At 42.5% G+C, this 15412-nt stretch overlaps 1 protein-coding gene across 1 annotated transcript in view; it reads right to left on the bottom strand.

Annotated features, from left to right (window-relative positions):
* Rarb (retinoic acid receptor beta) overlaps nucleotides 1-15412 on the bottom strand; it is a 146979-nt gene that overhangs the window by 108276 nt on the left and 23291 nt on the right. The window contains exon 2 of the mRNA XM_048355968.1: nucleotides 5681-5829. Coding sequence (XP_048211925.1) covers nucleotides 5681-5829 — 149 coding nt within the window. The remainder of the gene's footprint in view (nucleotides 1-5680; nucleotides 5830-15412) is intronic.

Raw genomic sequence — 15412 nt, 5'->3', positions numbered from 1 at the left:
AAATGGCCCTGGTCAAATAAAATCGGGGAGCCCATTTATAGTATTTAATAGGCATTCTAAAATTAAGTGCCATCATCCATCTTCCTGATAGCAAAACTTCTTGTGACTGGACATTCTCTTGGTTGTCTAGCTGGAAAACTCAGCTCACACGCTTCAGAGGCACAAGAAGAGAAGAGGATCCCTCTTTTCAGAAACAAGAAAAAACATAGGCAGATGAGAAAATGGAAATATTTATCCCTCAAGAACTGAAAGGGCCGGTGGAGTTCAAACTCTTTAAGGCTGCTTTACAGAGAAAGAGACCAATGTGGCGGCAGCAGGCACCTCTGCTGTGAATTGAGGAGAGGATCAAATATGGCTGCCTGGGCCTGGGTTGGGCCTGGCCTGGGGCTTCTGGGCTGGAACTGGAGAGAGGCTCCCTACAACAGAACCAAGCCACATGTGGGAGCAAGCTGGTGTAGGTCTTGCCTGCTAACTGTCCCTTCTAGGAAAAGAATGCTTTGTAAGGTCTTTAAAAAATATTTTTTGATCTTGTTGCAAAGAAATCACTGTTTGAGGAAGTGATGAGAGTGGTAGGGTATTTTAAGGTTATCCCTACCTATTTTCTTTTTGTAATTTATTTACCCAAGATGCCCCAGCTGTGACCATAACACTCAATAGCTTCTTACCTTCTACACATTGTGCAACTGAAGCAGTAGGTTTTACAACAGGCCCAGGATTTCATCCCCAGCCTTAGACTACACTAATGGGTGCATTCTAAAAAGCTTCCCAAGTTAGGATGCCAGTTATTTCTGGAAGTAGCTCCATCACCAGAAAAATCATATATTTCCCTGATTTTGGAAGTGGGTGCTGAGTGTGAAATGGGGTGAGGGTATGATCAGACAAGGAGAGTGGTGTTGAAGATGTGAGTCACAGACTGAGGGCCATAAATGATTCTGCAGGTGGGAGAGTGCAATGGTCCCAGCCTAGAGTCTTCCCAAGCCAGATGACCTGCAGACTCTTTCATCAGGTGCTTGGGCCACCAACTTCTCAGTATTGTGAGAAGGAAAGCATCATTGCGTACTATGTCCGGAGTCTGGAAATGATAACCCAAAACAAAGGCTACATGTGGCCTACTGCTTGCTACTATAAATATTTATTGACAGTGTTTACTTTGGTATCCAAAACTGAGGAGTGAGATTAAAACAGTTGTAACCTCATTATGTATAAGAGTAATTGTTATAATTAATGATGGTACAACCAACAAGTAAGCATATAGATTGCTGACCATATGCCAGATATTATTCTTTATTTTATATGTGGTATCTTACTTTATACTTGTAAAAATACTGTGATGTAGTTGGCATTATATTCATTTCTCCAGATGAGAAAAGAGATAGGAAATATAAGATGCTTCCCAAGGTTGTCAAGCTAGAAAGTAACCAAGCTAGCAATCAGTGCTTATACTTTTTTGGGAGGTAGGAGATGGTGAGGGTCAGTTGTGGAGTTTGAACTCAGGGCCTGGGGGGGGTGGCGAGGGTCAGCTGTAGAGCTTAAACTCAGGGCCTGGGCGCTATCCCTGAGTTCTTTTGTTCAAGGCTAGTGCTCTACCACTTTGAGCCACAGCACTACTTCCAGTCTTCTAATGGTTAATTGGAGCTAAGAGTCTCATGGACTTTTCTACCTAGGCTGGTTTTGAACTGTAATTCTCAGATTGCAGCCTCCTGAGTATCTAGGATTACAGGTGTGAGTCAATTCCAGCTAAAACTATGGAAATGATAATATTATTAAGGCTGAAACTGTGTATAAATGTTAGCTATGAAACACGAGACATATTATTTGATTTATATTGTCTCATTATTATTTATTTTGAAACTGGGTCCTGTTCTTGTAGTCTAGCCTGGAACTCACCAACCTCCTGCCTCAGCATCTTCAGTGGTACAGGCATGTGGCACCACACCTAGATTTATTTTAGATATGGCATCATGATTTTTTAAATGCCAAACTTGACTAACCATAGCAAGATGTCATTTCATGCACTCTTTGTGCTCTGCAAAATACTACCATCACTCAGCTGGAAATCCCCTGAACAGGACATCCCAGGGGTGTGTCTAGTGGTTTGTGTTGCCATGGTGATGTTGTGTCAATACAGCAGCTACTGACCATTCCCAGAGGTAAACCACAACCCATTCATTAAATTCCAACCATCCTCATATGTCTGCAGGAGTGGCTGAAACTGCCACTTGGTTCCTAGCAAGATGAAAGCCTCTCTTCCCCATCATAGTCAAGAAAGTCATTCTGATTATGCAGGCAGAAGCCACTGTGGGCTTTCTTGAAGATAAACACTCTGAGTTCTGTTCAGGAGTTGTACTTAAGACTAGAGGTTCCCAACCCAAACAGTGGCCTTGGAATTTCAGACAAGGGCTGGATCAGATGCCCACAGCTAATAGCCAAAAATGATACCATGCATATGGTTCACCATAAATGTCAAACAATGTGTAGGAAGAATTCCAAAAGAGAAGCTGTCTATCAATCCATTATCTTATCATTACAAAGGAGAGATTCAAAGTCTATATTTGAATTAGAATTCACTTCTCAGACTAATAAACTACAAATATACACTTTTTCAAGGATATATGGCTATTCACATTAAAAGTCTTAAGAATGTATAAAATCATAAGAGAGAGGTATGGTGATGTAGGCCTATAATTGTAGTTTCAGGAGGCGCAGGGAGGAGGATAAAAAATATGGGTCTAGCCTAGATAAAGTTAGGGAGATTATGTCTCAAAATAAGACACAAAAATAAAACAAAACAAAGGACTGAGGTCATGGCTCAAGTGGTAGAATATTTGCCTAACAACCAAAAGGCCCTGGGTTCAATTCCCAGTACTGAAAAAAAATAAAGTCATTGATTTAGAAAGTCCACTTCTACTAATATATCACAAAGAAATTATCAGAGGTACTGTTAAAGGCTGTATATTAAAGTACTAGCTTAAAGAGACATAAATTGGAACCTCTCAATCATATAACAAGAGATTAGTGGAATAAGCCATATAAAAATACAGTTGTTAAATTTTGATTCTGAAATAGGACTAAACTTTAAGGTTAGGAAAACACTAGCATAGGACAGTAAAGCCTATTTGCTTTGTATAGTGAATGAACAAAAACATACATAATCATGTGCACATACTTATGGAAAGATTGAATTGTAACTGTGTTCTCTCAGGACAGAACAAGGGTTATTTTAATATTCTACTTTTACACAATAAATTTTACATTGAGTAGATAATTTTAAGTAATAAGACTGTATGTCTTTTAAGTTTTATTTCCTTTTCATTAGCTTTTACATTATAGGATTTTTTTCTTCACACATTGTTCCAAGCAAGCCCAAATGTAAGCCAAGCAGGAGGAAAGACAGTAAATTTGTCCATAAGCTTTCCACAACACCCAAACCATTGTATTCAGCACTTGCTTGGACAATTCTTCCCATCCTGCTGTTCTGATAAAGAATATACTGTCTTATGATTCAGGATTGCTTCACTGACTTATCAGAGTTGAGTTGGTTGGTGTGGGTTTTGTTTATATTGGGGTCTTTTGGAATCTCATATTATTGCAGGAAGTGAGAGAGAATAAGTTGATTACTACCTGATTAAGACAGTTTGAACCATACAGACAGTAAAACCACTTGGTGTTTGCAGAAAAGAGCCCACATTGGGTATCTCTGTCCCAGGACAGGAAACAGAGAAGTTCCCACCAACTTCTGCTCATGAGATGACTTAAAGGTTTTGGAAATAAGGAGGTATCTTATCACTTAACATTCAAATAATCACTAACAGTGATTTACTTACCTGTTATACAACAAATGGGCAAAAATGAAGCTATACTACTGAAAGTTATGACAGGATTTTATGACCAGATATTATGACCGAGTTAAGTAAGTTCAACTAAGAGTTATCCATAACATATATACATATATGTATATATGTATGTATGTATGTATATATATATTCCTTTTTTAGCCAGTGCCAATGGGTTGTCTATATAATTCTATAATGAATAACTAGAGGAAAAAAAATTCCTTTCAAGTAACCCTTACAATTGCAGAGGGAGGGAGATGTTCCTAAATCTTCAACAGATTTTCCCAAACAGGCTTTATTCTGCAAAATAATATTTGTTAGTTCAAAAGATCTAAAATGGTGAGAAAACTCACACAGTGACTTTGTCTGAGTGACGATTGCACATTTGCTCCACTCCCTTCTTGACAAGTGCATGATTTTTCAGGTTGGGGAAGGCTGGGGTCCCTACCACTGTGTTCATAGGAACTGGAACTGCAGTGGGGTAGACTGAACACAAATATGACCCCAGTTTGCCTTCTCCTGTTTCCATTCCCATGAGGATACGATTCTGACATGCCTCTTGGGAACAACATTTCTACCTTTTGGGTTTACAGTGATCTTTAGACAGCCATGAGTCACTAAGATAAGGCAGGAGGCAGTGGGCTGCTGCTTCTCTCTCCTGGAACCTTGCCTCTGCCAATAACCTGGGAGGACTCCATGGAAGAGCACTGAGGCCCCTCAGGCAACAGTCAGAATGCCAGAGGCAGAGCCAATTAGATAACCTGCTGCTGACCAGAGACTCAGTGGAGTGTGGCTCAGACCAGATGAGTCCTGCAGATGAGTCTGGCTAGCACTGTAGAATTATAATTATAAGAATTATAACTTGCCATGCAGTTTTAGCGTGGTTTGCTATATGACTATGCCTAACCAACACACTCACACACACACACAGTGCTAATTCTGATAAGCCAAATTGAAAAAACAAAACAAAACAGCAGTGGAACATCTATAATAGTCCAACAAGTTAATGATTACAAATAGATCATGCAATTTAGATATATAAATAACAGACTGAAATAACGATCCAGAAAGGACTGACAAAAGAAGTTATATATCTAGGAAAGGGATAGCTCAAGACAGCCATAGTTCCTTTGAAAACTATTTTATGGTTGAGTTGAATATATGAGTCATTCTTTGTTTCTTTTCTCCCTTAAAAAAAAAAAAAAGGCTAAGGAACTTTTTCACTCAAGCCTGTTGGTTTTGATAACGTTTGTCTAACTTGATTCAAAGCAGCCACAGGCTCTCTGACACATGTTCAGCCTACAGGACTCTGTGTACAGGAGCTTTAAATCTACCTCCCTTGAATCTGTGACACATTCTCAGTAGCAAGTCTCTACAGGCTGAAAATCAAACTCAAACACAAAGGCCACACGGCTGAGGAAGCTGCCAAGAGATAAATCCCAATTTCAACCTTGGATTGTCTGCAAGTTGATTCAGGGGACTGTCAGTCATATTTAAAATATAAAATAAAACTACAAAGATACCAGATGGCATGCTCTTCAAGAGAAACACAATGATGTTTCTCAAGACTCCTTCAAAAGGTTCTTCGTATCTGAAAGAACTGGTAGGAGTGGGGAGATTAAGGGGCCAAGAATCTATGGCCCTATCTGCCACTTGGCAGATGTTTCTGAAGTTTAGAGAGATGAAAGGAAATAACCACACCCATGAGATACAATCAAACCCCACCACACACCAATTGGAGGTGACATTGCAGATGTCAAAAGTGCTTGTTGGGTGGCGGGGGCCTGAGCAGGGTACCTGCCCAGAACACATGGAGCATTAGCCTGGCACAGAGGCATTGTACTCACCTTGCACCCCTCGCAGGCGCTGACCCCATAGTGGTACCCTGATGATTTGTCCTGGCAGACGAAACAGGGCTTGTATACTCTCGGGGGAGGCAGCGGAGACGGAGGGCTGGGAACTAGTTCCTCAGAGCTGGTGCTCTGGGTTTCGATGGCTGTGGTGGAGAAAGGGTAAGGGGAAATGGGAGGAGAGAAACAAAAGAAAATACCATTTAGTTCCTTTATTGATTTTTTTTCTTTCTTTATTTTCATCACTGATTTCACAGGTCTCCTCTGGCCCAAGTTCAACAGAATCATCTGTTGTCAAAGTCCACCCTTGTTTAGTGGTGGGGACACCAGGGAAGTGCTGCATGGCCTATAAAGTCATCTCAAGCATCTAACCTAATTTGAAGTTTACCCTAGTATTTCAGAACGATGGTTTTCATCACAGAAAGGAAGTTCAAGTCACTCAGGTAGTGACTTGTACAAGATCAGCAGGCCAAAGCAAGAGTCAATGCCCCATTCATCCCTCTGTACTTTGGATCTACATTTCTTTTTCTTTTCTTGTTTTCCACTCAAATCTGTCTCATATTAACCCTGCAATGAATTCTGTGGGCCTGCTGCTCACATCACCGAAAGTAAATGTCCTTAGAAAGCATGAAGAAAATGCCCAAACCAGCTGTCCAAGATGTTTATGACAAGAGCTTTTAGCTCTACTGATCTCCATTAGTAATAATGTAGTCAAGACTCTGGCCTCTCAGACACAATTAAGCACCTCCTACCTCTTCAGCCCTGGAAGAAACTTAGAGAGGAGTATAAAAATCCATATTCATCTTCTGCCTGTTTAATGCTTTCACTGTCTGGGATGAAGAAGAAAAGCAGCTTTGTGGACCAGCAGCACCACTGTCCCTTTAGACTTACAAGAACCCATATCCTCAGTTCTATGGAGTCAAAAGTTGCATTGTGACAAACCACCAGGTAGTGGAGTTAATGTCTGAGAAGCAACAGGCATAAAGTGCATGTATGGCTCATGGTTACAACTTTTAACTCATGTTGTTCTTTGTTCCAGATTTCATTCACCCAGCCATCATTACATTATCGTACTAGCCAAGTTCCAGGAGCAATGGGATTTCATAGAACACGATTCCTTGTATTCCATTTCCACCCCTAATGTCTGGAGTTCAATTCCAAGGCAAAACCAGAACTGGTTGTACTCTTACTTCAAGCAAACAAAGCCCATAAAACACAAAGAGGGTAATGGAAAGTGGTCAAATAATGTTCCAGAAGCTTCTAGTTTCTAAATCACTTAAAAATATTCAGAATATCCCTCCAAGTATAAAATCTCAGGTTGTTGCACAGCTTGTAATGATGTAGGTTCGATATTCTAATGGCTAGTTTGACCTGTAGGGAAACTTTTAGCAAGTGGGGTCAGCTTTACCCCTAGATGTCTTGCTGTTCCAGCCTCATCTCAGTAGTATTCCCACACCAGGCTAGCCGTCACCCCAGCTATTGCATTCCTCTCTTCATTGGCATCCCTGTTCCTGTGCTTTCCACCCCAGTCCATTTTCAAGCAAGTGGGCAAGACACTTGCTTGAATGTTAAAATGGATCCCTCTCACTTGCCCATCTAAAACCCTCCAAGTCACCAATTAGATAAAAGTCAAACTCCATTTATGACACAGCTACTTAGTAATATTGGCTCGTTTAATCATTTCCTTCATTTGTTGAGTTCTGAATAACTGGCTTCCATTTTGTCCATTTTGAAGGGGTTAAATTCCAATACCAATGTAAGACCCTGGCATTGTCACTAGCCTTGTAGTCCCAGCCAATAAGGCAGGAGAAATACTTTTACCAGAATTTCCAGATCAGCCTGGGTCAGCAAAACCTTGACTCCACAAACAAACAAACAAACATTATTGGGCTGGTGATATGGCCTAGTGGCAAGAGAGCTTGCCTCGTATACATGAAGCCCTGGGTTCAATTCCCCAGCACCACATATACAGAAAACGGCCAGAAGTGGTGCTGTGGCTCAAGTGGCAGAGTGCTAGCCTTGAGCAAAAGGAAGCCAGGGACAGTGCTCAGGCGCTGAGTTCAAGGCCCAGGACTGGCCAAAATAAAAACAAAACAAAACATTATTATACTAAGAATTTTATCTGTCTAGAAATGCTCAGATATTTACATGTTTGATTTTCCTTTCTTGTAGTTCAGCACAAAGGTTCTCTGCTCAGAAATGACTTTGATAATTTAAATGCCCTTCTTGGCAATAAAGGTGCAGCTCAGTGGTGGAGTTGTGCTCAGCATATGTAAGGTCATGGGTTCAATTCCCAGTACAAGACACAAAGACAGAAGGACAGAAGGAAAATTCCCCTTCCCACTTCTGCTATTTTTGTCTCTTCTTATATAAAAATCTTAATTTATCCAAATGTACAAAGTTTATCTGTGTACTGTTTTATATTCTATGTCTGTTGCCCACGGCCCCTACACACACACATACACACACAACCCCCCCCACACACACACACAAAATAAGAGTTTCATGAGACCAAGAAATCTATGTGCATTGTTCACAGTCATGTGTGAGGACCCAAAGAGGTCTTTTCATGTAGCAGGTAATGAGTTAATGAATAAATACCTGTTGAATTGGCCAGATGAGGTGGCTCATCCTGTAATTTCAGCTATATAGAAGAGTAGATAGGAGGGAGGATCATAGTCCTTGGCCAACCTGGGCAAATCCTGAGACTCCATAAAAAATAACTAAGGCACAAAAGGGTGGTAGGTATGGTTTAAGTGGTAAAGTGGTAAAGAACACATAGCAAGCAAAGACCTGAGTTCAAACACCAAGGGCTTGTTGCTATTGTTGTTGCTGTTAATTCCTTTTTCTTCTTTTTTTCAAGTTCCCAGTGCCCTTCTAAGTAGTTAAATGGTAAAATTAGAATTCAAATAGCTCTCTTCTACTCATTTGATCTCTTAAAGATGCGATTAATTAGCTATTTGGAACAGAATCAACTATAATTATAGTATTTTCATAATTCAGAACACGAAACTTGGAATGAATTCATTAGAATAATGTAGTAGACAAATCTATCATGATCTTTCCTGGTTAGATTTGAGGCATCTGATACGCATCAGTCCCAAGTGCATCTTTCTGCTAAACAGAAGCAGTGGCTCTAGACATTGAGACACCATGGTACCAAGGGCTCTACAGAAGGGCTATCTTCTGAGAAGTCAGCAAAGCTTATAGCTACCAAGCAGTCACTGAAAAAGCATTCCTTATACAGATCTAATCAGCTTCACAAAGCAAAGAGGAACAATGACATCAACAAGAAGATGCTACTTGTTGAATTTACAAAACAATCTGCCAATCTCTGTGAAGAAAACTCACACACAGAATCAATCACCACTCAGAGACAATATCTGATACAATGCTAACACTTAGCCTAGCAGATTTTTTTTTTCTGCACCTAACATGTTTTGGTTTGCTTGCTTACTGAAGTGGAATTATACCAAGATTATTTGAAATCATGACTTTATTTCCTTGTTAATGAATAGTTTTCCTATAAAGCTTTCCATTCTTGTGTGTGTGTGTGTGTGTGTGTGTGTGTGTGTGTGTGTGTGTGTGCTGGTCCCAGGGCTTGAACTCAGGGTCTGGGTGCTGTCCTTAGGCTTTTTTCCCCCCCTCAAAGATAGTGCTCTACCACTGAGCCACAGCTCCACTTCTGGCTTTCTGGTAGTTAATTAAAGATAAGAATCTCATGGACTTTCTTCTTTGGGCTGTCCTTGAGCTGTGATCCTCAGATCTCAGCCTCCTGAGTAGCTAGGATTGTAAGTGTGAGCCACCATGCCCTGCTGAATCATTCCATTCTGAGGAACACTTTGGTAGTTGCTCTCAGCACATTTCCAAATATTTCCTTAAGATGCATTCTCAGAAGTGGAGAAACTAGTTTAAAAGGGAGATTTGGGAAATGTTTTGTTAGTGTTTAATTCATAGTGTTAAGTGGACTTCTAGAAAAGCTGTCCATTTACATACACTGTTCTCAATGGAAGAGAGCCCTCCCCACATCTCCCAAATTTTAGGGATGGATTTATGTGCACCTGCCTTCACCCACATCTGTCAATGGCTTTGGCAGAGGTACTTTACCACCACAGTGATTGCTCCAGCACTGTGTTGTTCACAGAAGGAACATGGTGTATGTGTGTGTGTGTGTTTTGGGGTGGGGGAAGGGGCTGAATGTTCTACTCTCTCTTGTAGAACAGCTAATCTGCCTTGTCTAGAAAAGTTGTAAATAGAATTCTGTTAGGGCTGGACTCAGCTGTCAGAGCTATGCCCTGAATTTCAAAAGTGGGTGGTAATTTCCATAAATATGCCACTTCAAATACATGTACTGGAGGGAGTCTACATTTCATCCTCCAGGAGAGGAAACAGAATTGTGGGCAATTCAATATCCAAGACATTTTGGCCTAAACAACAACAACCAAAAAAAAACAAAAAAAACCAGAGAGGCCTATTAGATGTTAAGAAATCCTACAACACTTAACAAAGCTTGGCAAAACCCTTGTTCTATAGAGGAGAGTCATTGATCAAAAATGAATGAGCTCAGAAAGCTTTACCTAAATAGTTGCCTAAATCATTCCTAATTTCCTAAATAGTGCATATATAGGAAAATAATCTCTCACAAACAACCAATAGTGAGAGTCCTCGATTTTGACTATGGCTTAGCTGAGTGAGCTCACTGGCATCTCAATGGAATTGCCCTACTAGTGCTGTATATTCTACCATGGTGCCTGGGCTTGATGGTTTGGTTCAATGAGTGCTGGCTACTAAAAGGAGATTATAACTTAAAAGTTATCAGAAGCATCCTAACACTTCAGGTACAGCCCAGATCGATTGGACCGGAACATCTGGAAAGGAAACCCAAGACACCTGTCTTTAAAAATATTTCTAGGTGAATCCAAATCAAAGCAGTTTGGCAATTGCTGGTTAAAATAATTGCCGAGAAAACTGCAGGCTTTTATCAGCTAAGGAGAAATCAAAAGAGGCTTCCCAGAGGAGGTGACCTGGCTGTGTTCTGAAGGACAAGCTAATCTATTGTCATTTGCAATTTGAGTTGTGCCAACGGCATATACACCTCCCACACAGAGATTGAAAAGTATTTTATTTGTGACAAGACCTAGTGACCTTCCAAAAATTTTCCCACTGGTGGTGAAGAATGAAATATTTAGCATTATCTATTCAGAAATCACCATCAAAATTGACAGTCATGCGCCTTTGTTTCCTCTATGTGGCCTAGAATGATTAGAACAACCATATATATATATATATGCTCACCAAAACTTGCCACAAGCTGATGTGCCAAGACAGGTTCTAGAATGACAACCAGCAATCGTCTGTTGCCTCTTCGGTAATGTAGTAAAGAGTGGAGCTTCTGGAAGCCTCTCTTTTGGTTGTCTCTTCTTCCCCTAGTCAAGACAGTGGGGACCCTACATGTAGGGCTGAGCCATGCTCCCTCCTACTGGGAATCTTTTTTTTTTTTTTTTTGGTATTTAAGGTAGATACAGACTGCTCAGCCATTGATCTGTTCACTGTCATCTTGTTTAAATCAATAATCTATTAGTCCCTTTAAATTAGAGTCAGATTCATCAAATGTCCTTGAGAGGCCTCAAACGCCCTGTGCTTATTCCAGGCGAGCACAATCAGCCCATGGAATGATAGAATTTTTTTTTTTTTTTTTTTTTTGCTGGAAAACTCTGCCGGCTCAGCAGACAATGTGTTCTATATTAGCTCATTCAGCGATCTCAGGCAGGCCAAAAAAGCAGTTTTCAAACTTCCCAGGGGGAAGAAGGCCTTGTGTCATTCAATAAAACAACTATGCTCCAGCTATCCTGATGTAATTCTGTTGGGGGAAATAGTCTTTGAGGAATAATTCAGACCGGTATTTTCTCTCCTACTTTCATTTCTTTGCTTGCTTCCTTATTGACTGGTTCAGTTCTGCCTGGTGACCGCTTCCCCAACTAGCAACTGCTTCCAAGGTGGTATTCAAACTGCTAAGCAGATGGACTGCCTTGCTTCATTGGGGAGCAGCGACGGACCAAAGCTGAAGGATGTCTGGCTCTGCGGTTCCCCCTGGAACAGAGTTGCCCAGAGTTTTCCCACTTCTGGGCACTGCACATCGCTTGCAGACTGTGAGCCTTCAGGCTTCCAGAGCCCATCACACCTGCACCCCTCTAAATTTATAATTTGCACTTTACGTCTCTCCACTTCCACAACTTATAGTTGATTGTCACCCAGCCAAACAGAGCTCCAGTCACCTCTCGTAAAATTAGTGGTGGGAGAGGCTGAGCTCAGGGAGGAGCCTCATGCTTTCCATTTTAGCTACCCAGGAGGCTGGGATCTGGGGATGGAGATTTGACAAGGCAGGAAAGTCCGCAAGGCTTTTATCTCCAATTAACCAGCAAAAAGTCAGAAGTGGCTTTGTGGCTCAAGTGGTAGAGCATGAGCCTTGAAGAAAAGGCGAAAGGAGAGCATGAGGCCTTGAGTTCAAGCTTGTCCTGTGAAAAGGACTTGGCACACAAAACAAACAAAAAAAATCAAGCACAGGAGTTGTTTGCCATACCACTTAATGTGGGGTGCAGATTTCTCCCAGCAAGCTTTCCACTGGAGGTGTCCAGGCTCCATAGTGAAGGGCAATTACATACTTTTTCTACCCCAGTCTCCACGAGCAGATCAAATTCAATTAAAAAAAATCCTCCACCCCCCCAAAAAAGAAGAAAAACACAATATGTCCAAAGCACCAGCTCCAGTGTTTTTGTTTTTAATTAGATTTAACAATCATGAAAGTACTCTTGTCAAAATGCTAGAAGTTTCTGAAAAGCTGTTGTCAATCTCCATACTTCTCTGTGGTGGACTACAGTGGACTGCTGTGGGCAGTTCAGGAGCTGGCTGACCAGTCCACGGAAGGGATTTGAAAAGCCTGGCTCCCATAAAACTTCACACTCAGAAGGTGTTGGGAGACAAAACAAAACCAAAACTGAACAAAAGCAGAACTGATGGGGTGGGCACAAAAACAGACACCACCCAATCCACACACAAATCTATAGCTGTTGTGGAGGGAGGGAGGGAAGGAGAGAGGGAGGGAGGGAAGGAGAGAGGGAAGGAGGGAGGGGTAAAAGGGGAGGGAGGGAGAGTGATGGGGGGGGAAGGGGAGAGGGAAGAGAGGAGAGGGGAGAGGGGAGAGGGGAGAGGGGAGAGGGGAGAGGGGAGAGGGGAGAGGGGAGAGGGGAGAGGGGAGAGGGGAGAGGGGAGAGGGGAGAGGGGAGAGGGGAGAGAGATGAATTACTGCCTGTTCCGGAGACTTGGCTCCCAATATCTCAACTCACCTGAGAAAACACAGTATAAATGTCCTTGTTGTTACAACACACCTGAGTGTCACTGAAACACACAGAGCATCACCAACAATAGCTGGGTCCCCAATTCCTAGCATGCCTTGCATTTTTCTAAAGGTTAGATTAAGTAGCAGATAACATGTTTAAGGGAGCTCAGTATACTTTTTCTTTCTTTCTTTCGTTCCTTCCTGAGAGCTCATTTACGGCTGACTAACTAACCCATGTTGACAGATCGCAGGATTTTAAGTTGAGCCTTGAGTAGAAGCAGGCAGGCAGCCTACATTATGAAAGTCCCGCCTTGTTACTAGAACCTTCCTTGATGAAGACAGTATTTTAATGCACTCTTTGGGGGCAGCTGAGCCTTAAAAGAAAAAAAAAAGAAAGAAAGAAAAAAGGAGTTGTAAAGCAAAAGGCATTTCCTGCAAGGCCTCCGGGGAATTTTGAGCCTGGGGCGCTGGGGTCCCGGTGGGCGGGAGTCACTTCAACTAATTAAGGGAGAAGAGCAAACCCTTGCTTTTTGGTCAAAACATTCAGTTGGCTGCCTTTCTGTTGGCACTCAAGAGGGCCTATCTGCATCCCCTTCCCCTCCTCTTTTGCTGTGGATTCACTGCAGGACTGCAAAGCCCACAGCTCACATACATTAGGGAGAAAGTCAAAGGAAACGCCAAAGTTCAACCAAAGTACAAGTAATTAGAACCAGATTCTCCCGCTCCTGGAGCTGGCGGAGGGGGGGTGGGGGGGGGGGCGCGCGGCTGGCGGCGGCGCATGCGCGCGCGCGCGCGGAGACGTCAGTAAAATGTCATTTACAGGCCTGCAAGCGTTCGCTCCGGGGGCTTAGGGGGTTCTCTACTGTCGCCCACTTAATTTCCCCGTCTCCTCTGGGCGAGGGCTTCTGCTTTGAATCATCTTTCAAAGCAGAAAAGCGGCTTGTTTGCGCACACACACGCACGCACACACGGGCTTTTTGCAAAGCTGGGAATCGCATTCTGAAATTCAGTCATCGCCCAACTAGCAAAAAGAGATCTGCATGTGTGTCTGTCTCGCCTCCGTAGGTGGCTGGCTTGGTGATTATCTGGAGGCTCCAAGATTAGTTCCCGGGTTTGGGGCGGGAGAGAGAAGCCAGAAGAAGGAAAACAGCCCGGCTGGACCCTTGGCAGTCTTGCCTCAGTAACCTGCCCGTGACCCTGAAGAAGTGTGTGTTTGCCCGGGTCACCGCCAGAGCCGGCCCAGGGCTGGAGCTGGGTTATGAGAATCCCCGCTATTCTGACCACACATGTAACAGGTGCTGAACACAAGCAAGGGACAAAAGGAGGGGCTGGGGACGGGGACGGAGAAGAGGAGGAGACTTGGATTTCTGAGTCTTGAAAGAATGCCTCGCTTTTCAAAGTGTGGTCCAATACCCACCCGGTGTCAGCGTGGTCTGGGAAATTGTTACCATGCAGAATCTCAGCCCCACCCCAGAAATGCTGGATCAGCAGAGGCATTTGAAGCAAATCCCCTGATAAATCCTATATGCATTGATATCGGAGACACTCTAACATAAAGATGTGTCTTCGTGGCTAATGTGGTAATCCCAAACATTTTGCTGAGTCAATTTGGCGTGGGAACTCCATCAGCGTCTCCCTTTAAGGCTCCTTATTAAGTACTCCGTGGTGTTCAAGTGCTAAATGCATTAAGATCTTCAAACTTGGATGTGTTTATGCTCTTTGTAAACCAGAAGCTCCGCTCTCTCCCCTACGGTTTTTTGGCAGTGACTTCTAATAGGCTCTATTATTCACTGAGCACATACTATACATCATGGCCTTGCTAAGTGCTTAATGTGTATTAATTCATTTGTTACCCCAGCACAAGCTCTGCCTCTTAGAACAGGAAACTTAAAACCACAACAATATTATCAACTAAAACAGCCAACGTTTTTAACTTTTCATTTTTATATCCCTCATTTTGTGTGTGTGTGTGTGTGTGTGTGTGTGTGTGTGTGTGTGTATACTGGGGCTTGAACTCAAGGCCTGGGCACTCTCCCTGAGCTTTTCTGCTCAAGTCTGGAGCTCTACTAATTGAGCCACGGCTTTACTTGTGGCTTTTTTGCTGGTTAAATGAAAATAGGAGTCTCTTAGAGTTTCCTGCCTGGGCTAGCTTTTAATCTCAATCTTCAGATCTCAGCCTCCTGAATAGTTAGGATTGCAGGCATGAGCCACCAGTGACTATGCAATTCCCTTTCCTTTCATCCACATTGGTGATTTTCCAAATATGGATTCGATTCAAGATATGGTTCACATTGCCAGGAGAGGCTGGGCATCAGAGAGATTGAGATTCAGGACCCACACACAAGAAGGAACTACACTCCCAGAACTGACCTCTACCACCCATGTGCTCTCTT

This window comes from Perognathus longimembris, chromosome 10 (genome assembly GCF_023159225.1).
Source record: "Perognathus longimembris pacificus isolate PPM17 chromosome 10, ASM2315922v1, whole genome shotgun sequence".
Classification (NCBI taxonomy): domain Eukaryota; kingdom Metazoa; phylum Chordata; class Mammalia; order Rodentia; family Heteromyidae; genus Perognathus; species Perognathus longimembris.
The sequence above is the reverse complement of the archived record's forward strand: the minus strand, read 5'-3'. Positions and strand labels throughout refer to the sequence as shown.